General features: G+C 36.0%; 1 protein-coding gene across 6 annotated transcripts in view; it reads left to right on the top strand.

Moving 5' to 3' along the window:
• Positions 1–23,913, top strand: part of SLC4A10 (solute carrier family 4 member 10) — a 146,317-nt gene that overhangs the window by 24,523 nt on the left and 97,881 nt on the right. For 2 of the 6 annotated variants that reach the window (XM_058027920.1, XM_058027919.1), the window contains exon 1: positions 7,210–7,525. The exons of 2 other annotated variants lie outside the window; for them this stretch is intronic. In XM_058027920.1, the coding sequence (XP_057883903.1) occupies positions 7,445–7,525 (81 nt within the window). In that variant the 5' untranslated portion in view covers positions 7,210–7,444. Of the gene's footprint in view, positions 1–7,209; positions 7,526–23,913 lie in introns of those variants that run through there. 2 more of the 6 variants (XM_058027924.1, XM_058027922.1) reach the window with 2 other exon arrangements.

Raw genomic sequence — 23,913 nt, 5'->3', positions numbered from 1 at the left:
GAAGTGTGTGCTGCTTGAACAGCTTTTCTGTGTCCCCTCACAGAGAAAGGATGGCAAAATAGATCAGGTGCAATCTTAGCTTGTTTAATCTCCATGTGAAATCCTTTGTTAACTTTGTGAGAAAGCAAATGTTTGTGTCAGACATCACATTTTAGAATTTATTTTGGAATAAACTACTTGTTAACTTTTTTTTGGTAGCTATAAGTGTGATAAAATTAGGTACTACTCTTTCTGACAAATGACATATTTTTGTGACAAATTGAATTCATAAAGCATTTTTTACTGTCTTGCATTTTCCTGTTGTATGGCTTTCTGTCGAAACTAACCTAATCCTAAATTATACTCTAGTAATAGCTCCTTTCTCCCATTGCCTTCTTTCAAAGCAGTGACCTTGCCTCCCAATCCTTGTAATTCTCATCCCACATTAGTCTTTTAAGATTCCAGCGGCTATTTTACATAGGAACAATATTAGGTTTGTTCTCCAATATTTAAACATACAAACAGACTTGTTTCGCATGGCTGAAATAAACAGTTAAAACAGCCTGGAAATTTTGGTGCTAACTGATATATCCAGCAATTTTCTTTTAGGATGAGCTTTGACTGAGGAATATTGTCTAAAATCAATCTTTATTTATTGCCATTTTCTTCAGAATCAGTATACTTTACAGGAAATGAGAATTTTTGAAATCTTTGCATTGATAGACGAGTTTTTAAAATATCTGTATCTATATTTTATTGATAAAAGTAAAACTTTCAAAGGAGCATGATGTAAAAATGATATGAAAATAATCTGGTATCTGGGGTTTTGCAGAGATATTCAGACATTTTGATTGCCTCGAAGTATAGGTGAACTAATGAGTAGTGCAAAGCTGCGTTTGTGTTCAGATTATGCCAATATGTTTTTAAACCATGAAGAAACTAGTCTGAACCTGTGCCTTTCCCCCCTTTGTTTGAACTGAAGCAGAGGTTTTTTTCTGATTTAGAGCTAGTGCTGAATATGTTGTAGTTGGACATAACCTTTATAGAGCTCTTCCTTTAGAAAATGTCTGGGTTCTCTGCTCACGATGGGTGTACTGCTGCCACGGCTCAGCAGTGTGTCAGGGTAATTCTCTCAAGCTCTACACAGATCAGAACGATTATTGAAGAATGCACAGGCACTTTTCTTTTTGCTAAGTCTGAAATAGAAGGGGCTAAATCCCCAGGGGATTGAAGTTATATAATTTGGTGATGCTATGCTGATTTATGCCTCTTGAGAGTTTGCCTGCAGCAGAAGCTGGAGGTGATGAGAAGAGATTGGATGAGAGAAAGACCATCCAGGAAAAATTCATCAAATTTGTCATTCTTGAAAGGACCATCATAACATATGGTAAGGCATATCATTTACCTCAGGCTCGGAGGAAAATGATTTCTTCTAGGAGAATATTAATTTTATTTCTTAGAGGATCAGCTGACAGGGTAGGCTTTCTCCTGGCTGGTCTTCCCCTTCTGTTTTCTCTGAAGGGAAGGATGGAAGCTTGGAAATGTCTTATCTGTAGCAGACAAGCAAGTTGGCATTTTGCCATCATTTTCTGCTAGCAGAGAGGGTAATGGTAATCATATGTCAAAATTTAACATTTCTCTTCTTTGAAAGAGAACTTTTTAATGCAAAATATTTAGAAAAGTCAGATCTATTCTGAGGCAGATAAGGAGCTAGGATTAGTGAGCTGACAAATTTTTCTTATGCAAAAGGAGTTTTTCTTCCTCTTCAGGCACAAGGGGAAGATGAAAAAGGATCAAAAGAAACAAACACATGAGGTGTGTAATGTAACTAGGCTGCAACTTCAGTATTGTGTAATATCTGGGAGACACCCAGAGCAACATCGCCTCTCCTGCTGCTCCTTCTGTGGGAAGGCTGTTAGAACTTGCTTTGCTAATGACTTCCAGCCTGTTTAATTAAATTGGTGTTTCTTTGTTACCAGGAAAGCAAATTTCTCTTGTGCTATACAACATTGAGTCCAAATTCCATCAGCACCTTTTTGAGGAAGGGAAAGTGTTTTCCTATAATCAATTCCGATAATCAACATCCCCAGTGGTTGCAAGTTAAGCCCTTGGTCAGCCATGTCTTAGTCAGTTAATAAAAGTAGAAAGGTTTTCCCAGGCTGTGGCACGAGTTACCTTACTGGTGAGATGCTTAAAAACGTGGAAAGCTTTGCTTTCTTTTTAGTCAGAAAAGGAAGATATGGTTATTTTAGATAGAACCTATTTACCTTCTATTCACACATTTAAAATTGGCCATTTCAGTCTGATTTTACAGATAATTTTCTAGATTACACGATTTATATAAATATAATTTTGCTTAGAAAATAAATGTATGATTGCAAGCTTTGAGATTTGTATTCTTTATTTTCTGTATTTTTCCAAGAACAAATGTAAGCAACCATCTGTTATATACATTATAAGATTGCTCCTCAGCAGTCTGAGAGAAAGGAGATGTCAGCCTTCTCCTACATTATCTTCTGGGAAATGGGATGCCAGACATTTTAAAATAGTTTTGAAGGTAAAATGTTGGAAAGAAATCTTGGTTTGAGGCTGTTTTTTATAAATTTATTCTATTTTGTCAATAATATGTAACGTAGTGGTCTGGATCATCAGGGACTGGCCAGAGGTACAGGCTTGGGTTTCAAATTTAGGATTCAGCCACACTACCAGTGGGATATTTGGGAAGGCAGGTTTAAATACAGCTGCATTATCTGCTAGGCAGATTTGGAACCAGGCAGTTAATTTGCAAATTTTGACTATGCATCCACAGTTCAGGTCTGCCTCTACTTGTTTCTTATTTTGTTTTATAAATGTTTTGAGTTTTCTTTAACCACAGTCATGGCTGTCCACAGATGAGCTGATTAGACTTATATAATGCCTGCTGACATAATCCCAGGAGAGTCTTTGGACAGTATCTCATTTGAGATGTCCATAAAGTAAAACAAGTTTAAACTGAGTTAATAAAAATAAACCTCAATTTCCTAATGATCTTCCTTTTTCCCTAAAGAAGGATATTAATACTTTATCCGAACCCCAGTAATGTAATGGGAGAATTGAATAAGAGAGACATATGTAGACTAAAGAAAGGCAATAGATATAGGCTTATCATCAGGATTAAAGGAGAATGGCTATCATTAATTACTTTTCAGCTTACTCCACTCAACTGCAAAGATAAAATTTTAACCTGATCTAAGCAATCAGCTAAAACTTTGAATTCTTTATTTATTTTGGTTAAGAGAAATTGCTGAGCTTTTTTATATTGTTAATACCATTCTATGTATCGAGATGAAAGTTTGGTGTCTTTAGTACATGAGAAACCAACTGTTATCTTGTCTTTTTTTTTTTTTTTTTTTTTTTTTTTTTTTTTTTTTTTTAATTCAGGTTTCTAAACCAATTAGTGTTGAGTCTCATTGCAATCTGTGCATTTTCCATTAGGTCCCGTCCTTGATACCAATTCTGCTGTAACTTAAATTTCTGCATTTTTCATTTGTCAGTGTTTTCATATCTTTTAGAAATAGAGGTGTGCAAGATACACTTTTGTGTGTTTTCTAATTTTGATTTCCTCCACTTTTCAGGCTTCCAGCCTCTGATAGTTAAACCACCCAAAATTATTAATGCTGTAGTATGGATTTGTGCTTGTTACAAATCTGTACTGGAGTTTCTTTTTCCTTGGCACTTCTTTCTTGACACACCTATGCAGATCTCTCTTTTAGTCTTTTGTGTGTTAAACTAAGCAAAGTAAATGTTTTCAGTTTCTTCTCAAATTTTCCCTGACCATTGCAGAAGTCTTTCTCTTCCAGACAATAGATGATCAAAATCAAGAACAATAGAATTTTAATATAATTTATTTTGCATTAATGTTGATATCTATGTACTAGAAATATATTACCTGGTAAATTAAAGATTTCATTTCATTTCCATAGGGTCATCATTTTGATAGCTCATAATTATTTGTGATCTACTTTGTACCCAAAATTTCACCCACTGTAATTTTCAGCTGCCGAGGTCTCAATTTTCAGCAGAAACTTAATAATCATCAAGTTCACATATTTTCATTTTGCACTGTTAAATTTCACCTCAGTTTGATTCTTGTGGTCCTAGAGGTAATCCATGTCTTCCTGGTACTGTTCCAGTCTTCATATATATTAGCAGTGCTTTCCCATGTCAGAAATTTCTGAACTATGATTTTTTGGCTGTAATTCATCCTATGCTCTGGTAATTTATAAAAATATGTAGTGAAACTGATCCCTCAAATTACTGCTGAGAAATATTGCATTTGTGTTGTTCTTCTAGCTCTTTTGGTGCAGCACTACATAATTTCACCTTTCACAGTCTCCAGTATCTTGCACTGATTTCAGATGTTTTTATCATGATCATTAGTACTAGCAAACACAGCTTACACTTAATTTAAAAAGCTGAGTGACAGAGCTTCTGTTGCTTGCTCCCTTGCTGCTTAGGTCAGCTCTATTTGGTATGAAACTGATTTGTGGTGGATTCAAAGTGACCATTATCTCACCTTGCGTAACTGACAAGAAATGAATTTTCTTTCTTTTTGTCCTGTGAAGAAGAATTAAATAAAGCAAACTATATTTGTGAGTAATTTTTGGATGACATAAAGTGGTACTTTTTGATAATCTAAAGGGGATGGGTTACAAGACTTTTGCTTTAACATCTCAGAATAAATATCTATATTTTTTTAAATGTTACTGTATTTCTACCCTCCCTCTGCTTTAAAATTGTTAATGAAATGTTAAAATTTTCACTTTTGCAAAAAGGTAATGGTATTGACATGAGGAAAAGCATGGAGTAAGTTCAATGAAAGTATTCCATTAGCTGGGATAATGTACACAAAGAAATAATATTGTATTTCTGAGTGCATTTATCATTTGTACTGAGATCTTAACCAAACTCAGGAAAATAGTCTTCTACCTGTTTTGCTAGTTTTTGAATTCTTCATGTGTCCAGCTGGAGGAGAGACCATGTGCTCTTTGTGGGCAGAAACTCTGCAGTGATGTGTTTGACAGCTGTGGGGAGAGCCCTGGCTGTGTATTTTTCACTTTCTGAGTGGGAATCTTCATGCAGTACAAGATTTGAACAGGGAGATCCCACATAATATTTATGAAAGGTTGCTTGGCAACCTACATTTTTATATCACTTCTTACCATCTTTCTGGCCTTTGTATCCCAGCAAGCAGCTTTTGGGGACTTGGAAGTGGCAACTTAGAGATGTGGGGTTGTACTGCCTTACATAGTTGTGAGTAGATACTGGACAGAATGAATTCAGAGCTGAGAGTTTGTACAGGAAAAAGTAACCTAATATATAGTGCTGGTGTATCATTATTTTTGTAAATTACCTTTGGAAATAAGAATATTACTGTTGGGGATATTCCTATTCCATGCTGGTGCAGGGAAAGCTGTTTTCTCCTTTTATTGCCAAATTGCTCTTTGTTTTTTGAAGGTCCTTTTGTCTTCTTGTGCATATGCATTTATTTTTGTGTGTGTAGATTTAGTAATATTTTCTGGTTTGAAAGTGAATTAATGAGTTAATCTGGAGCAAGTTGAAAAGTGGCAGCTTTTGAGAACATTCCCAATGTTCAGAAGTGCCTCCCTGACTGCCACTGCCAGCAGCAGTAAAAAGACACTGTCAGGTTGTTGGACATCAGGATTAACTCTCAGAGAATATGAAGAGCAGCATCAAGTTGGGCCTTATCTGGTTCTCTGCTGCACTTCAAAGCTTCCCTGACTGGCTCTGCCAGGCTGCTGGACACTCCACTGGAGACCCTGTACCAGTGTGTAGCAGGCAGTTCCCCTTCCCTGGAAATGCAGCATCCTTATGTTGAGGCAGTTGCACACTGGAAAAAGTGGAACCAGTTAAAAATGGTAGCAGGTAGCTTCTCCCTCTAAAGGGAAATATATGGTATTAATGGATGAGACCAGTTTGCTTTTATCAGTGCCATAATGTGAATTACTGTAAACTAAATTTGATTAACTCTTCAGTTACACAAAGGAGCGATTACCACAACTGTACAATAATAATGCTTAACAGGATAGGATCTGGGTGAATTAATTTAGAACTATTAGCTTCTACTTTCAGCTTCTGCTTATATTTTAAAGTAAAGAAGGACATCCAAATTAATTTGAATAACACTTGAAGCAAGCTGAAGTTAAATTAGGGTAGAGTTTTTTCTTCCAAGTTTTATTTGTCAGTAAAATTCAGTTGGTAGCAAAGTGTTTCAATATGTCTTGAGAGAAAATTCCTGCATGTTTAAGTAGCTGAACTGAATGCCTCAAAATTAGTATCTCACTAAGTGAACACAAATAATTGTTCTATAGGTCTGGAATTCAGAGAAATTGCAAAATGATACATTTACCAGTTTGGTGGCACTGTTTCATCTTAGGTCTGTGAAAATTTTTTTTTTGTTTGTTTGTGTGTTTGCTGCCATAATACTAGCAACAGCAAATATAAATAATGGTTTATAATAATAAATTCCACTAGGAAATTTCACTTTGTGTAAAACATATGTTTTAATTAAAAAAATCCAGTTATTACTTTGTAGTTCTAATAATTTTAAAATTATTAAGGAGGTTACTGTACATTGCTTGCTTGTAAGGTCTCTCTTATCAGAAGAAATTCATGCATGATTGTTTTGTTTGATATCAAACCACATTTTTGCTGTCATAACACTGGCACATTTTCAAGTCATGCTGTTTTCTGGCTGCTAGCAGGGAGTAATGGAAACAATGCAGTGATCATGCAATTTATTAAAAATAGACAATAAAATACTAGGGAAGTGATGCTTCTATTTTATTAGGGACTGGGATTCATAAGGCTTCATAAAAATAGCTATTTCAGTATCACAGAGGAATTAAGGTACCTTGCTGCCTGTGAGTTTTTTATAATTTATTTCTGGTGATTTTCCTTTAGATCAGATTGTGATGCTTCTTGTGAATGGTGACTGTGCTTGCTGAGGAGTGGTCATGAAAGCAAAATCTGATAACCTCGATATGTCCCTTCATCTGCCGTTTTTCTTTCCTTAATGCAAAGCTGGTTACATAATATCTAATTTCTCCTTTAGCTGACCAGAGATGAAAACAAAATCTATAATGGCAGTGCTAGGTTTTATAAAAAACGCGAGTGAGGAGTTGAAGGATGTGGCTTGTTCTGTTTGGACGCTGCAGGATTGCTTTAAGCAGTAAGCTTACTGTTTTCAGATGGCATTAGCAGCATCAGTGATATAGCTGTGTCAGCCTCCTCGACTGCTGGATGTCTGTAATCACACCGAGGAAACTATATTTAAGATCTGATATCTTGAGGGTAATGACTCCAGCACTTACTGATGGACAGAATGGCTGTTAATGCTTTCTTCACTAGCCCAGAAGATTTTGAAAGATAGATAAGTCTGTGATGTACTTTGATAAGACAGGAAATGCAATTTTTGGGGGTCTCTGGAAATAGAAAGGTCATGCAGCTTGGAACCGGTGAGACATTACAGTCCCTAAGTCATCAGGTACGACCTCATGATTTATACGAATATTTCTAGCACAGGGTTTGTTTTACAGTTTTAGGTCATTTGCAATCTCTTTGTCTGTGTAATTGCTTCATGTTGGATTTGCGACAGGATTTATATGCTAGACTGTTTACATAAGCAGAGCAACGTATATGTTGGAATTCTAATGTGCTCATTTATATTTGAAAAATGTAAGATTATTCTCTATATATTTTTAACCTGTTTTATTGTGAACATGTTTTCTTTTAACTAATTAATGGTGAAAGGTTATCCCTTTGCTGTAATGTAAAATGACAAGATTGTATTGCATTTTTATTTTGCTTTATCTTTGCATGACACACAAAAGCTATTGTGAATGTGTTTGTTTGTCATATGAAATGCAGTATAAGGCAACTGTTTACCTACAGTGCCAGGCTATTTAAAACAACGTATCACATTGTGTAACAGGACAGGGCTATTCTGCAGGAACAGATCTTGCTTCATTTTGCAGCAGTAGATTCTTTTTCTTTTTGCTTCATTTCAAATCAGTTTTAAAAATAGCTCATGAAATATAACAGTGAAAGTTTGGCAAGATAACTGTCCTCTTTTTAATTATTGCACTCAGTGATGCATACTAATACTAATGGGTTGTAGAAGATTAATATCTTTAACATCTAGAATGTTATTAAAAACCAGAATAATTTTATTGAAGCATGTCTCCTTGTTTTGTTTTGGTTTTTTTTTTGGTAACTGCTGTCAACTTTATTGCAAGAGTAATACTTGTGGATCTGCTAATGTGTTGTGATGATGTATAGGAAAGTCAGAGTACATGAAAGAAAGCAGATATATGGGTATTTTACATAGGAAGATAGTGGCCTAATTTCATATATGGAACACAGAAGAGATTTGGAGATACTGTTAGCACTTTAGGTGTTATAAACGTTAGGTAATGGCTGATATATTCCTTTGAATACATCATAGAGCAATTATATTTAAAATTGTAAGATAAATTTATTTCAAAAAGGGATATTCGACTCCATCTTAAGAAATTCTACATATATTTGCAGAACATTTCCATGGCAACGTGTTTGACCGTGTGTTTTAAAAGCTCAGCTGAAGCCTGAAAGTAGTGGCAATTTTCTGTCTCTTGCTTTACCCTGTGGAGCAGCAATTTTCACGTATAACTGGACAGCAGATTGGCAGGGGTGAGAGGTATTTTCTGACCACAAAGCACAGGATTAAGTGATCAAGATTTAAAAGTATTTTCATGTATCCACCTAGAAATGTAAACATATAAGTCATGGATTTGATTTTGCATTTGGAACTATATTCTGGTTTCACCTCTTTAATAACATTTTGGTGAAGCCGTATGTGTGTGGGAAGCAACAGAAGATCAGACTTAAGTTTGTGCAGCAATGGTAAAAATGTATTTTAATTTTTAATTCAAAACATATTTGTAGAAAACATTGTATTACTTGTACTGACCATAAATTCCAGTTTCACAATCTGCTTTATTTATCTTACATTCTTCTTAATAATGGGCCAAGACTGCTGTCCTCTTAAGCTTGATTAAGTTTAGCATGATTTAACTATACCTTTCTCTTGCTACAAGATCCTTTTAATCTGTTAGAATTTATTTTCAGTATTTTGATGTATTAGCCACAATGAGTACATTCTGTTTCTTGGCATTGGAATGAAATTCCTGAAAGTATTGGTTTCATGGTATTTTGGTGCTTTGCAGAGTATTTATAGACCTTTTAATAGGACCAACCCTCCCCAGTTCTTTGTTTTCCTTATTCAGTTTACAGTCTTGACTTAGCTTCATTTTGAAGTTACTTCTTTGCTCATTTGAAATAATTAGATCTCCATGGAATTTTGCATCTGGAAGCTACAGCAGTAGGTTGTGCTTGTCCTGGACTCTCATCACTTACACTAATTCTGCAAACTGCATTCTGTGGATGGTTTTGGAATGTATCATTGATATAACCTCCAGTAGTGCAGTAGACATCCATTGCAGCCTGTTGACAATGGAAACTACAGAGGAAAATGAATTGGTGAAAAATGCTTGCTTGAGGAAGTTTGTGCTTAGGTCATTCTGTTTTGAAGCAACACTATTGCTGACTATTGCAAGTGAGTTTGAATATGTTTTTTCACTCAAAGGACACAGTCCCATTAGGACATAAGCCCTTGTTCATTTGGAGGGGCGAGAGAGTAACACCCCAGAAGAATATATTAAGAAAGTAAAGCTGTTTTGTAAGAGAGGAAATTGCAGCAAGATAGAGTTAGACACATGAGAGCGCGGAATTGGACTGAAGTGATCTGAAAACTTAAAATTACAAACTATTTTGCTTCTTTTACTTGTTTAGGTCCCACATCCAGCCTCCTAAAAAAAAAAGTTTGAAAGATTGCTGATATTTTATATTTGCTCTTGCTGCACAAGAGCAGAGTCATTGAATCCAGGGCACTGTGTTAGTAGCAATTTAATAGGAAGACATTTTTGTGCTTTCTTCAAAACTGTATCATCTCTCTTCAAGATGATTGTTACTGTCAGTATTTAAAGAATGCTGTGTAAGGAAGGATCTCTCTAAATAGAGAATTCTTTTCCCTTGACTGGGCATAACGAATGTGCATCCATGACTATGAGTTTCCTTATCTTTAAAACATTGCAATTTACAGGACTCTGATAAAGATCTTGTAGCGGAACACTATTTTAAGAACAGATGGGCAAGAAGCCAAATATTTGTATTATTTACCAACTTTAAACAAGAATGCTCTTACTCGTGCACTTACACAGTTGTGGCGCTTTTACTTGTTACTGGTGGCTGTCCTGATTCCACAGTGCTGACTTTTTTTGTAGGTTGTAGTACCAGTTTTTAAGGAAATGAGAACACTGGGACAAATGGGGGATTGTGACCAAACATTTGCAAAACATTAGAAGCAAAAAGTATTTTCAGAGGTTGCTGAAAGAATTCAAGTGTTTTTGGTGTACATAAACCTCCTTCCTAAGACACGACCCTCTTCTCTGGTCAAATTCTTCTCAGTATTTTAATTAATATTTCAAGTCATTGGGCCTAATGACCAGAATTAGGGAAGGCTTACTATAAGCATATCAGAAAGGTGTAAAACATAAAGTAACAGCATAAATATGAAATAGGTAACCACTGCATGGTCACAAAATACATAGCTACACAATGAATGGAGTGTTCTAAGAATGTTCCAATCTATTTAGTGTTGTATATCATCACATGGTCATTCTGAATAAAGATTATTCAAAGGAATTTTGCTAAGATGCAGTCTGAAAATGTGAATAAATCAAATAATAATAATTGTAATAACAAATTATACTATGGTAATATGTTAAAAAATTAGAATAGAGTCATATTTAGTTCCCAAAAATTCCTGTAGAGGTGGAACCACCTAAGATGAAGTAGTAGGGAAGCCGAGCATATTAATGCAGTAAAAGAGAATATGCATTACTTAGAGTGGCATTTTTGAGAGAAGAAACTATCACAGTTCATTCTCTCTCTCTCTCTTTCTCCACCCTGTGCCTCTCCTTTCACCCTCCCATCCCATAATGAGCCTCCTAAAGACTATGACTTATTCATGTTATTTCTTGTTTCCTTGCAGGACCATATTTGTTTTGCCTTACTTAAATTTTCAATAAATGTTTTTAATGGAAGAACCCCATTAACATGAGTGCTGTTACACTACTGCAGCCAGTGGCTTTGCTGTCAATATAATTTCTTTTAAGTAGAAGCTGATCCATAATTCTGGTAAATTTGTATAGATTGCTTCATTAATAAACTCAATATTAACTACAGCTCACACAACATAAACTCCACAGTGCTGGCCATACTGTTCTCAGTGTGACCCTAAAATCGCTTTCCTGGATCATTTAAACAATGTAGGTACCAATGAGGAGACCACAAGATGTGACTGGTGATAAGGTGGCAAAAAGCTGCTATTCCCTTATTATTAAGGGCACCAGGTTTTTTCTTATGTTGAAGTGATCCTTCAAATATTTCATTTGTATCCATTTGCTCTTACCCTGTCACTGGGCAGCCCCAAGAGTCAGGGCTAGGTGTTCTCTACATTGCCGCCAGTGAGGGAGTTGTATGTTCTGATAAAACACCTCTGAGCCTTCTCGTTTGAGGCTGGAACAGTCCCAGTGCTCTCAGGCTCTCCTTTGATGACCTTTGTGGTCCTTTACTGGCCTTACTTCATTATGTCCATTTCACTCATGTAAGAAGGGAATCCAGGCCTGCTCAGAGCTCTCCAGTTATGTCTCAACAGGGCTCGCTAGAGGGACAGAATCACATTATCTGGTAAGGAATCTTGGATTGTCTGTTAACTAGTCAATTAATTACAGAAAAATTTGCACAGAAATCCTTGAAAAATGAGGACTGAATGCACAGAAAATTATAATTGGTAATCTTGTGGGGAAGGAAAGCTTTGAAAATAGCTTAGCTTCATTCATAGCAGTCATTTTAGTAATGAAACCTCCTGTTGTTTTGAAATGTCTTATGTGGAATCTACACCCCCCCAATACTAATTGACATAAGCAGGGAATAAATCCTGAAGAGAAAGGCTAGACTAATATTTTGAGCTGAGCAAACTTCAAAGCAACTGAATAAAAAGATATTATCTAGTATGATATCACTAATCAAAAAACCCCAAAAAGGTAAACTAAATGATATATGACCTAGAGGGATTCAAGAGTTGTGGTTTTAGTCAACTCTACAAAAATAATTTGTTAATTTCTAGTTTTGCTTAAAATTCAGAGTAAACTCAGAGTTCTCAAATGTTCTTGAGCAGCCATTAACTGATAAAAAATATTCAGCTTGGTATATTGAATGATGTAAAAAAAAGGAATTAAGGGACATGAGGGAGTGTTGAGTTATAGAAAATTTTTCTCATTTTTATGATAGCTTCCCTCTGTTACCCCAGGCTGCTTAAATGAAGCAAAAATTTATATAGGAGCCTTCAGTGATTTAAGATCCATCCGTTTCTCTCCTGCTAGCATAATGAGTTCACTTGTTTAAATTTTCTTTATTAAAGATTTTATGCAGGCACGCAGAGTCATTAAAATCCATGCAAGGAATCATACCCATATGGTTTGTATCCACATTTAACGCAATTAAAAGTATTCTAGCCAAAGCAGTATCAGTTTTATGTCTCAATCCTGTGATTAGAACTTTCTGGGAAAGGCAGTGTCATATTTATGTCTGAATCCTGCAAGTGGAAAAGGAGAGAAATACCTTGTCCTTATACTGATTAGGGGAGTTCCAGTTATGCATGGCCATTTAGATGTGTAGTTCTGTTTTGGAGATGGGAATTGGTGTGGTGGAGAGCAAGTTTATGATACGAGGGCATGAACTACACTTCAGGCGATTTTCTGTCTGAGAGGTAACCATGTAGGTCAGTTATACCAGCTGATGTCTCATTTTAGTTCATTTTAAAAGGATATTTAAATGTTAATGTTCTTTTTTTCCTGCTAAGGTTATCTGAAATACTTTAAACTTGAAAAATAGCAGTCCTTCTCTTTCCCTTTTTTCCTTCCCATCGTTTTCTAACTTTTCTAGTCCGTTTTGGTGAATAAAGAATTTGAGACTCCATACAAATACGTGTGTCTTAAGCAGTGGTTGTGCCCATCAGAACTTGTAATTTAAGATCAGACAACTTCTAATTTATAAGAAACTTGAGATTGATTGATGTTACCTTAGTGTTGTCTTCCAGGCAACATTTGTAATGGAGTTCACTGAATGATCAATAGAAAAATCTAATACATACGAAAACCACAAAATTATAATTTCATAGCAGTGACAATAACACAGTGATTTTTTATTGGGTTTTATGTGCTGCTGAAGATTACTGCTGGGTGCTTAGATTCCACATGACAAGTGTAGGCCTAGCTCTGTGAGGACTACTAAGGATGAAGCTCAGTGTCTGATAACTGTGACTTGATCTTTAGACTCTCAGTTAAGGTGGTTGTACTAATACATGTCAAAAATAAGACACTTTCGATTACCTGTGCACAGGATTTAATGCCAGTGGCTGGGTAATGCCAGTGAAGTTTACCTGACATATGAAACATGAAACATATGGAAATGGAAAGCTGTGTTGATGTTCTTGTCTTCCAGAAGGAGCTGAAGACCTCTTTCTTTCTTTGGCAACTTGGTTTCTTTGTTGCCTTCGGCAGACTGGATCCTCTGCTGGATCTCAGTGTTCTGTCACCAGTCCTTCTGCACGTAGTCATGAGTGAATTTCTCATTGCTGCTCACTGAATGTCTCACAGTGACTCACTGGGTTTTGTTATTGCCCAGTCTGCCTTCTGCTCCCCTCCTCCTCTTTCCTGAGTGATTTTCTAGTTTCTAGGGTGCAGATGTGCTGAAATTTCTCAGCCATTTAACTTCTAATGCAAACACGCATATTTGCCATGGATGTCAGTGAAAGATGTAATTTGTGCTGTCAAGAGTAGTTACTAGCACTGCCTTGTGTCCTGAACATCTACAGCAACAGAAACCTCAGCACAGAAGTGAGACATACTCGGAGTCCTTTTCTTGCCTCCTTCAAGAGATAAGAACTGTTGTTTCCTTTTTAGTATCATTTGCAATTGCAGAGACAAGAATTAAATATACATTTTAAGTGATGTCTGTATCATCAGCTATAAACAAATTTTGCTGGTAATTGCTTAGACTTTATTTCCCTCATGGGCTTCCTTTCATGTTCATAGAAGTGTCATTATCAATTTCTACTTTAATTTCCATTTAATTTTCCTGTCTTTGCTTGGCTGCACTATACACACCTATAGTTCTCTAATTTAATTTAGGAATGTAAAGAATGTCATCTTTCTTGGAGAACTGAAAAATCTCTTATTCTGTTTCTCTAAGTCATAGCAAACAAGATTCAGGCTCTTTTGCTTTGGACACTTTTGGCAGCTTCTTCCTTACAGAGCTGGGCAGCAGGGATCCTGTAGAGTAAATTGGTTAAGCCTTGGAGCCAGTGCTGTTCCCATAATGGATATTCCTGCCTTCCCAGCACGTTCATCACCAAATATCTTCCTCTCCTGGTTTGTAGTCTGCCATTTGGGACAGGCACATACACTGATCCAGCAGAGCACGGGGAACAGCACCACACTTCTCAGAGAACAGCAGGTTTAAGTTCAAAGGTATGAAGGGAGATTTCAAATAAGGATGTTACACACCAAATACAGTGTTTCACCTGTAGAATTTGGGATTATAAGCAGCCTTTGGTTGACTAAAATATATTCTGTTGGAAGGATATGCAAATTTGATACTGCTTCTAGGCTGGCTAGAAATATAAACCAGCGTAAGAGTAAGAAGGAAACTGAGCAAGTAGGGACATTCAGAAAGTGTTTAAAACAAGACACATCAAATAAAGGTAATAATAGTACAGAATTTCATTTTTTCTCATTGACAGATTAAAAACGCCATCACATCTTTGCTAGTATTTTGTCATAATTTGCCATAAACATTACTTTTGTGATTCAGGATGATGGAAAATCAACAAGAATGAGAATAATAATGAATAAAAATTTCAAGGAAATCATAGCAGTATCTATTAATAGGACTATGCACAAGATTTATTGACTTGATCCTTTGCTGTTGAAAAGGAGAATTTCTCATCTATTACTTAGTAATTAATCAGTAGTCTCTTGCTACTCCCCTCCTCTCCTCCCGGTACTCTTTTTAGCAGATAGATAGTAAATGGGCATAGATAGAGTGATAGGCTAAATTTGATGTTCCAGTGCTTCTGAGGTTGGATGATCAAGCTTCCAGAGTGCCCTTTCAAGTCAAATCCACTGCTAAAAGGAGAAGTGGGGACATTTGCCTTTTTTGGTTATCTTCTTTTATTCCTCTACAAAAAATTACTTCAGTTTAAATGTAGAATGTACAGGGAGAAGCCATTTCAGTCTTTATTGGTCTTATAAAAGCCTTGGGCCTTCTTTGTTTGAAGGATGGACAAAGATTTAAGGAAGACATCCTTCTCTTCTTCTGGGTTCCTGTTGTTGCTTCTCATCTCTCACAGAATTTTTCTGTGCACTGTGCCAGTTTAAAATAAACACATTCTAAGCAGAGCAAAGCTCTTGTGATATGCACAGTTTAAAGTGTGCTGTTGCAGTCCATGGCAGTGCTGTATTTCAAGATAATTTTTATCTGGACTCTCATCTAGCTCCCATAGACTACATAGGAGTTGTGCAAGGTGCAAGCTAACGTAGGATTTCATACACCTTTTGAAGAGTAATGTCTTTGTGTATTATGTTTTCATCTACTGAGAATTCTACCACTTGTAAATGGATTCGTAATCCTGATGGGTTACAAACCTACTTCCTAGAGTCTTGTATTCTGCCATATTTATATCAGCAGATGAAATTATCTTAGAGAATTAATTTTTCAAAGAAAATAAAATTATTTCCATTTCTAAGCGTGTGTGCCTCTGTTTTTCAAGTGTGCATACTTGTGACTATAATAGCATATCAGTCACAGCAGAGGAGTGGTTTTCAATTAACTTTTTCCTTTTTTTTTTCTTTTTAGATGAGTCAATTCCTATTTAATGTGTTAGCTGAAATCTGTGGTTGCTGTTTAGCAGATCTGATTACACCCTTATTTGGGGACCAAAAACCCTGTGCAACTTTCTGGGATATGTCTGGTTTAAAATACATTAGCTGGCCTTATTCTCTTTACAGTCCTTTGCCTTCAAAATCTACTTGAACATAATCATTGGTAAAGTTATGTATCACACAAGCTGTGATGTTCAGCTTGGAAAGAAGAAATACGCTTAAAATAACAAAGCAAGCTCCTTAAGAAAACCTTTAACATTCTTCTGCAAGAACCCAGGCATCTGTATGTCCAAGGATGCATAAGAACCAGTGATGCTATTTACTCCCAATCACTGGCAAATGATCCATAAATGTGATTAAAATTCCAGTGACAATAGGACTCAGATTAGTCCAGTTCCACGTTACAAAAGATTTATTAGTGTAAATTTGCATGAACTTTTTATGTGGTTACAGAGTGTACAAGTATAAAATGCTTTGACCAGTACTGCTTATATGGACTTGGCATGCAGTAAAAGCTTCAGGGGATTAAATCTTTCCTATTATAACTATGTCACAGCAAATCATCCTTATCAACTAGCATTTGAAATCACCATGTTGTTTGTTAAAACAAGTAATGTATGTCAGAGAGTATATGTGTAACAGCTTCAGATAACAGAAGTTTCAGGGTATATGAAAGAACAACAATTATTATAGTGCTGTTTCCTTTCTCTTGAGATTTTTGATTACTTTGTTGGTGCCAATTTATCTTTGTGTTTTCTGATGCTTTGCATGATCTTATATCAACCTATGTCTGGATTACACTTTGGTATAATGTCCTTCCCTTCCTCCCTTAAATTACATCTGCCTCTTGTTCAGCTTGTGAAATTCCTGTAACTCCCTTGCTTCTTTGAGTGCAAAACTCTTTATCTCCTCTATTATTTGGTATTGTTTTAATTTTCTTGATGTTTCTAGAATGTTACTGATCTCAAAGAATCTAGTTGTTTTTTTTCTACCTCCTGCAGTTCCCTCCAGCCCACAGAGATTTTTCCCCTTGTTTATTAACACTGCCTCATCTCTGGGCCTTTCTGTGGAGATTGTTACCTAAAACATTATCTGCTTTGAATTTAGGTCAAAGAATTTAGTACTTCTGTACTGTTCTGAGTTCTTTCTGCTCCTATTTATTATTTATTTATTTAGCAATAGAATTTCCTTCTGCCTTTTAATATTTTTATGGTTTACATGCATACAACTACACCTGTTCCTATCTCTGTCTAACTTTGACTTCCAACTATATTCCATTCATAATTTCTCACCCTTCAGTCTCCATATGGATAGCCATCCAACTGTGTGGCTGCCCTGGTACTGTTTCTCATTTGAACTATATACCATGTGCCAAATCAGCCTCATGCTCGGAATGAGACCTCGTAAAACTTCTGTTTTATTGATCTTGATGATCTCGATTTCCTTTATTGCTCTTTACTTTCTTCTATCAGCTTATCAGTTCCCTTTAGGCACTATTTTTTGTTCTTCTCATACAGTTCCAAACCCTTCTAACATTCATGGTCCTGGCTGACTCCCAGTATCCATTTTCTCAGTTCCTAATGCCATCTGCAATGCCTCAAAGATACTGCTGACTATCTCTGGTGAAAATCTTTTGATTCTGCTGACTTTCCATATTTCTTAATCTCTGGGATTTCTGTCATCTGTTATGGATATTTTTGCTTGCAGTTTTGCCTGTTCTGTATTTTTTATTAGTCATACAGCCCTCCATTTAGTTCATCTATTTCCCCATATTTCCATGTGAATTTCTTAAAACTAACAAACTAAGGTCAAAATTCAAGCTTCCTTTTTGTTTCCTGAAACAGAATTTTTGTTTTGTAGTCTTTGAACCTGTTCCAATTAACTTTTTCTAGTTCCTTTCCATATTCTGACTTTTTAAGAATTTTTACTTCTCTCTTTGCATTCCTTCCCTTACACAAGAAGTATGTCTTTCTCTTAATATTAAAAAAAAGAACTCAACACAAGCCAACCCTCTACTCCAGAAGTTTCTATTCACCAGATTAATGTCCTAACCCTTGACCTTCTTCATCTGCTCCCACTCCCCACTCTTCCTATTCATATGCTTTGTACACTTGTCTTAACTTCTTGACTTCTAATGCCTTTCTAGAACTGCTTACTTCTGGTTTCTGTCTTTTGCACTGAAATTTATGTCACTAATGTTCCACTTGACTTCTTCCTGGAGGAATTCCAGTCTAATCCTTTATTCTCCTCCACTCCATCTGTCATCTCTCTGTGATGCTATGTTATAGTCTTCACTAAATTTTGTTGTTCTTAGACATTTGTCATTTTGTCCTTGTTGATTGTTTCTCTTTAGAGACTCAGTTTTTTATTGGGTGGGTCTTCCTCTCCCCCTTCTCTTTCTGTATGTAGGTGTATGTTTAGATCTCTCAGGAGTTCATACTCAGCTTTGCATCCTCCTCCACACCTTACTTCAGATAATTTAGCCATGAGCATAACCTTTATGAAGGCACCACTGCTTTTTTTTTTTTTTTTTTTTTTAATAGTTTTCCCCCAGTCTAGTTAAACCCTGCTTAGCACAGAAAATTTGCTTGGTCTTCAGTGATCACCTGAATGTAATCATGTCAGAAATAATCTTGAATTTTCTTTCCTTTTCTTTCCTGATGTGCTCTTTTTGGTCTAGGTGGCTCTGAAAGCTGATAGCTCCTATTTGGTCATGTAGCCATAAATCAGATTGAGGTCTGGCTCACCTCAGCACTGTGACTGTTGTGATCTCATCTGTCTGGCTGACGTTAATACTTACAGCTTTCCTTCACTTGATTACTGGTGTTAATATCATCTTTGCTTATCACTCTGCCTACATCACTTGCTATTTAAGGTCTATTTACTCATCTACTCAAATACAAATACAATACATCTTTTTGTCTTTCTTTTAACAGCTTTTCAACTGGCCTTGTCCTTTCCCTTCCAAGAGAGAGATTTTACCACGAGGTTGAATCTTGTGTTAGCTGTACTGGCAGTATAGTATCAATTTTGATTTCCCAGTTGCTATTCATGTTATAGTCACTAGTGAACTTTCTTTTACAGCACCCAATCTTTGAAGATCCTCATCAAAACTCTTTCTGCAGTCTGTAAAATGAATTATAACCTTTTAGTGACTTGGCAGATGTGCTAGTTGTGTTCATCTTATTACACTTAGGTTGCTAAGTACTCATGGCTATTTGTTGTTTGTATTCCTATAAGCTGTTAGACCTCCTTTAAGTGATGTATTGATTTATAAATTAAGTAATTTTTTTTGACAAGCACATCATGCCTGTATTTGCAGCATGTGTATCAATGGAGCCCATAAACATTGTTTTTATTTCTCCACAAATTCATACACATACTTATTTAATAACAATGCTAGTCAAAGTAAAAATAGGAAGAACTTGCAGGTCTGAGGAAGAATGCTTGTATGAGTAAATATAGAGCAGCAGGTTATTATTATTTTTTAATACCTACATTAAGATTGGGCTTGAAGAGGAAGCGCCTGTTGCACTAAGTCTGAAAGAGTGTTTAATACTGAAACAGACTCCACAGAGAAGTAGTGGAGTCACTGTTCTTGGAAGTGTTCTAAAAATGAATGAGTATTCAAGAACTTTGTGTATAGTTAAGTGGATATGGTGGTATTAGGTCGAAGTTGGACTTGGTGATCTTGGAGGTCTTCTACAACCTCAATGATTGTATGATAAGCCTGGTACAACTTATAATAAATCAAAGATTGATCCAAATAGCTTGTGGCATGTTTAAATTAGAAGAATTTTCTTTTTGTGTTCACCACAAAAGAATCCATGCTTTAATAATAGGAGATGGTGTTATGTTGACGAGGAAGGGTATGAAGGGTATGTGTTGGATATTATTTTTTGTCATCGTGCTTGTAACTGTTTTCACTTCAGAGCAGTACACTGAGATAGAAGCAATGATATGTAACTCAAAAATTTCATTACCTGTGATGTGCCAGTAAAACTTGATATCTAGTAATTTCTGCTGTTTTCCTAAACTACTGACCACTGGGGCCATTTAGATAAGTACCCTTCAAAACTCTGTCTGATGGACATTGTTGTGTCCTTCCTTGCTGTTCTCTACATTTGCATAGGAGTCTGTCAATTAAGTGGCATTATGAGAAAATTTAAAATGAAAATAATAATCTTTTCTAAAAATAAAACATTTTCATGTAGAAGCACTGACAGAAGATGTAGTGCCATGTTCATACCTACTTTCTACTCTATAGTAATACTTGTCCCTTTTCCTTTCCAAAAGTTACATTCTATAATTTCAATATGAAGCACACTATTACAGTTATATAAGGTGTTTTTAACTTTTAGCTTATTTTTTTTTCAAGTGTCTAGACTTGTGTAGGACAACCAGATGTTGTTGTCCATCACATGGAAGTGATGGTTTTAAAGCTTACAGATTACAACAGGTGGGCAATGTGTACAAGTTTAATTCTTATATCTGAGAGGCAGGAAGACCAGTTCAACTACTACTTAATTCATATTTATCTTTGATTCTTTGGCGGCACGTTTCAAATTCCTGATTATTTATGTTGTACTGTCTAAAGTTGTAAGCTGTATAAATCTCTTCTTATCTAATCCACTGTCATGATCATTTTCCCAATATATTTTGGATGAGACTTCAGTATGAAAATTTTCCTTACAGTGCAGTGTTTCATTGCCAGGGGAGAAAGGATGCTAAAATGACTTGGCATTTGAAATCTGTTAATTTGTCCTGATATTTCTCAGAATACATTATCAATTTCATTAGCTCACTTATTTCTTTTCTACCTTTCCCTTCCCTGTCCTCACTACTTCTTTACTGTTTCCTGCTTTTCTTAATGCCTGTGTGAATTAAGAGAAGACCACCTGAGCTTTCAGATAGCTGATAGTATTGTAAGTGGCTTGGAGGATTTAATTATTTTTTTATCTTCTTGTGAACAAGGGGCTCCTAACTCTTTTCTCTAGGATTACCTTTCCTGGTCACCATGGCTCACTGATGATCTGCAGCAGATAAAGAGGGAGAGCAAAGATAATCAGGATATCATTGTCTAACTATGAGATGAAAAGTTTCTCCTCATGCTCTGACTGTATTGGCAGTGCAAAAGGTCTCTTCATTTCCATGGTGGTAGCTGTTCATTTGCATGCAGCAGAACAATTCTCAGTCATACAAATTTGTGTTTTCAGTCACATAAATTACACTTGCCTTGCTAAAAAATTTACTCATGACAACAAAATCACATAGATCAACCTAAATCTTTGGAGAGCACAAACACTGGGTCATCAGTTCTAGATTTTCTGCTGAAGTTACTCCCTGAAAATATAGATGACTTGGGAAACCTTTAGACTAAATCCAACAGTTCAATTTGATTAGGAAGATCTGTCAGTTTTATTCAAGGAAACTATTTACCAATTTACCAAGTTTAAAAAAAGCCAAACAAACCAAACACAATCTTCTTTTCTCTTCTGGAGCACAAATAGCTCATATAGAAGTCAGCTCTGAAGGATCACAAGGAGTCTGATTTGATCTTTGGGCTTGTAACAGAAAATTTTATAGTATTGGATGTTAATTTTTTCCTGAAAATGAGTGACAAAATGGCCACACTATTTTTAACACTTCAGTTAGATTTGGTTCAGCCAGGCTACCTCCACTGCTAGAAGGGAAGCAATATCACTAGTGTTGGCATACTTCTGTGGGAGGTCAGCCTGAGAAACCTTCCTGCTGCCTTCACTAATCCTTGTGTTGTGTTGGAAGAAAGTGTTTGTCAAATACAATTGAAAGTGGTTTGAGAAGCAGAAGAATTGCTGAACATTATATTGGTGTTTCTGAGAGAGTGATTTAGTTTATTAATTATCTTGCTGGCTTATGATATCAAAAAAGGTGGTTTTGAAATGTGGTTGCATATATTTGCATCTAAAAGATGCAGTTGCCAAACAACATAATTTTTGTGGCTGGCTGTAAAGGAAGACAAAATCTCCTGTCTCCTGTGTTGTAGTTGTTGTCAAAATGGGTTCTAAAAAGTTGGTCATGACCCTTTTTCTTCTTTGCACTTGCTATTTCCACATGAGTAGCTGCTTCAAGAAGACTGTCTTCTATGATTCCTCTCCCTGACCCTATTTTGAGGTGAAGAAATCTGAAAACATGTCGTAATTTCTGAGGCTGAAAGGAGACCCCTTAAGCTGGGAAAACCAAATACATCTTACTGCCGATTAAGAAACTAGCAATGACACGTTTTTCCCCCCCTTTGCTGCCAGGCAGCTAAAATCCTATTGCATAGTGGGCTAAAGTCTGCATGTTCAGCTTCTAATTACACCTGAATAGGGCTGTTATGCTGGGTCTGTCCTCACCTGGCGCTGGGACAAGAGAGAGGCCAGACGAGCTAAAATTAAATCTCATTTAGGCTTTGGATAAAGTCTTCACATCCATCTTCTTGCTGTTAGACTTCTCTGTAGTAGTTGACATGTCCTTTGCAATGAAGTGAGAAAAGAGGATTTCAGCTAATGGCACCGCATCAGAATGACATAAGAAATTGAAATAATAACCACAGAGGACAAAACAACCATCTACACTGTTCTCCTCTCTAGAACTTAGTATTTCACAGTGTAGTAAAAAATATGAAGTAAAAGGAATAAAATCTCAGTCATAAAGATGTTACCCTACTTTTACATCTACATAGCAGCAAGGAGTACTGTCTTTTATTTATTCAGACATCTGGCTGAAACTAGCAGTTGAATAAAGATTAGCTTGCAGATCTGGCAGAAGTGATAGGGTGGAAGGAAAGGAAGAAGTTTTGAGACTCTGAACATGATTGAAAATATTCAAGGAAGCACAGTAACCTAAGTGCCTTGTTCAGGTTTTTTAAGGTGTTTGCATCACTTGAGAAGTCCTGATAAATTTACTCCAAGACACACAAAGCATGGTAAGCAGCTGCAATTAATTGTATGTGCTTTAAAACAGTTACCAGAAGCCAGAAAGGATTTAGCAGTTGATTATTCTATTATTATATCCAGTGCTCTAACAGGTTTATCAGGCGTTTTAAGTGGGGAAGTTTTTTGTCCATGTTCTGTTGCAATTGTCCCCACTCCCCCACCCCATTGTGTCAGGCAGACAAAGTGGGGCACCTGGCCATTGCAACAAGCCAAGCTCCTATTGTGCCTTGATTTTCTGTTTAATCTTTTCAAATAGAAATGTTGTCTTCAGTTGGATAGGTGTATGGAGAATAGATAAAAGAGTGTATCATGTTTACCTTGCAAATGGAAGGATGTATTGTTCCTACCTAAAATGGCTTTTCTAAGATAGAAGATTTCATATCAAATATAAAGGAAATACTTATGTGTCAGTTTATAGCTGCTCTGTTTTGCATAATGATATATAACAAGTACAGGATGCTTCAATGCAGATGAACACAGGAATTACAAGTATTACTGAGATTTAATTCTGTGTAAAACTGCTTTGGTTTATTTTCCGCTTGTGTTTTGTTTTATTTATAGCAACACTTTGTGCTTAGAGTTAATGTCTGAAATGCTTCTCTAAGCTTATATGTTACAGAAATTGCATTATAACATTAAATATGTGTTCAGTCTCAGGCCAGTAGCAAATCAGTTCTTTGAAGCCAGTGCTGATTAGTGCAATTTTTAGCAGCATTGCAGAACATGACATTTCATTATTGAGTCATGCTAAACATTATCTTGGGTTTTGCTATAAAAATAGAAAAGAGGAAAAAAAGAAGACAGAGAAGGATGCTTTTATGCATATGACATGCAGCCCTGGGGAAGATGCAAATCTGGGATGAAAACTA

This window comes from Melospiza georgiana, chromosome 7, assembly GCF_028018845.1.
Source record: "Melospiza georgiana isolate bMelGeo1 chromosome 7, bMelGeo1.pri, whole genome shotgun sequence".
In the NCBI taxonomy this organism is placed as follows: Eukaryota; Metazoa; Chordata; class Aves; order Passeriformes; family Passerellidae; genus Melospiza; species Melospiza georgiana.
This window is presented reverse-complemented; position numbering and strand designations above follow the sequence as displayed.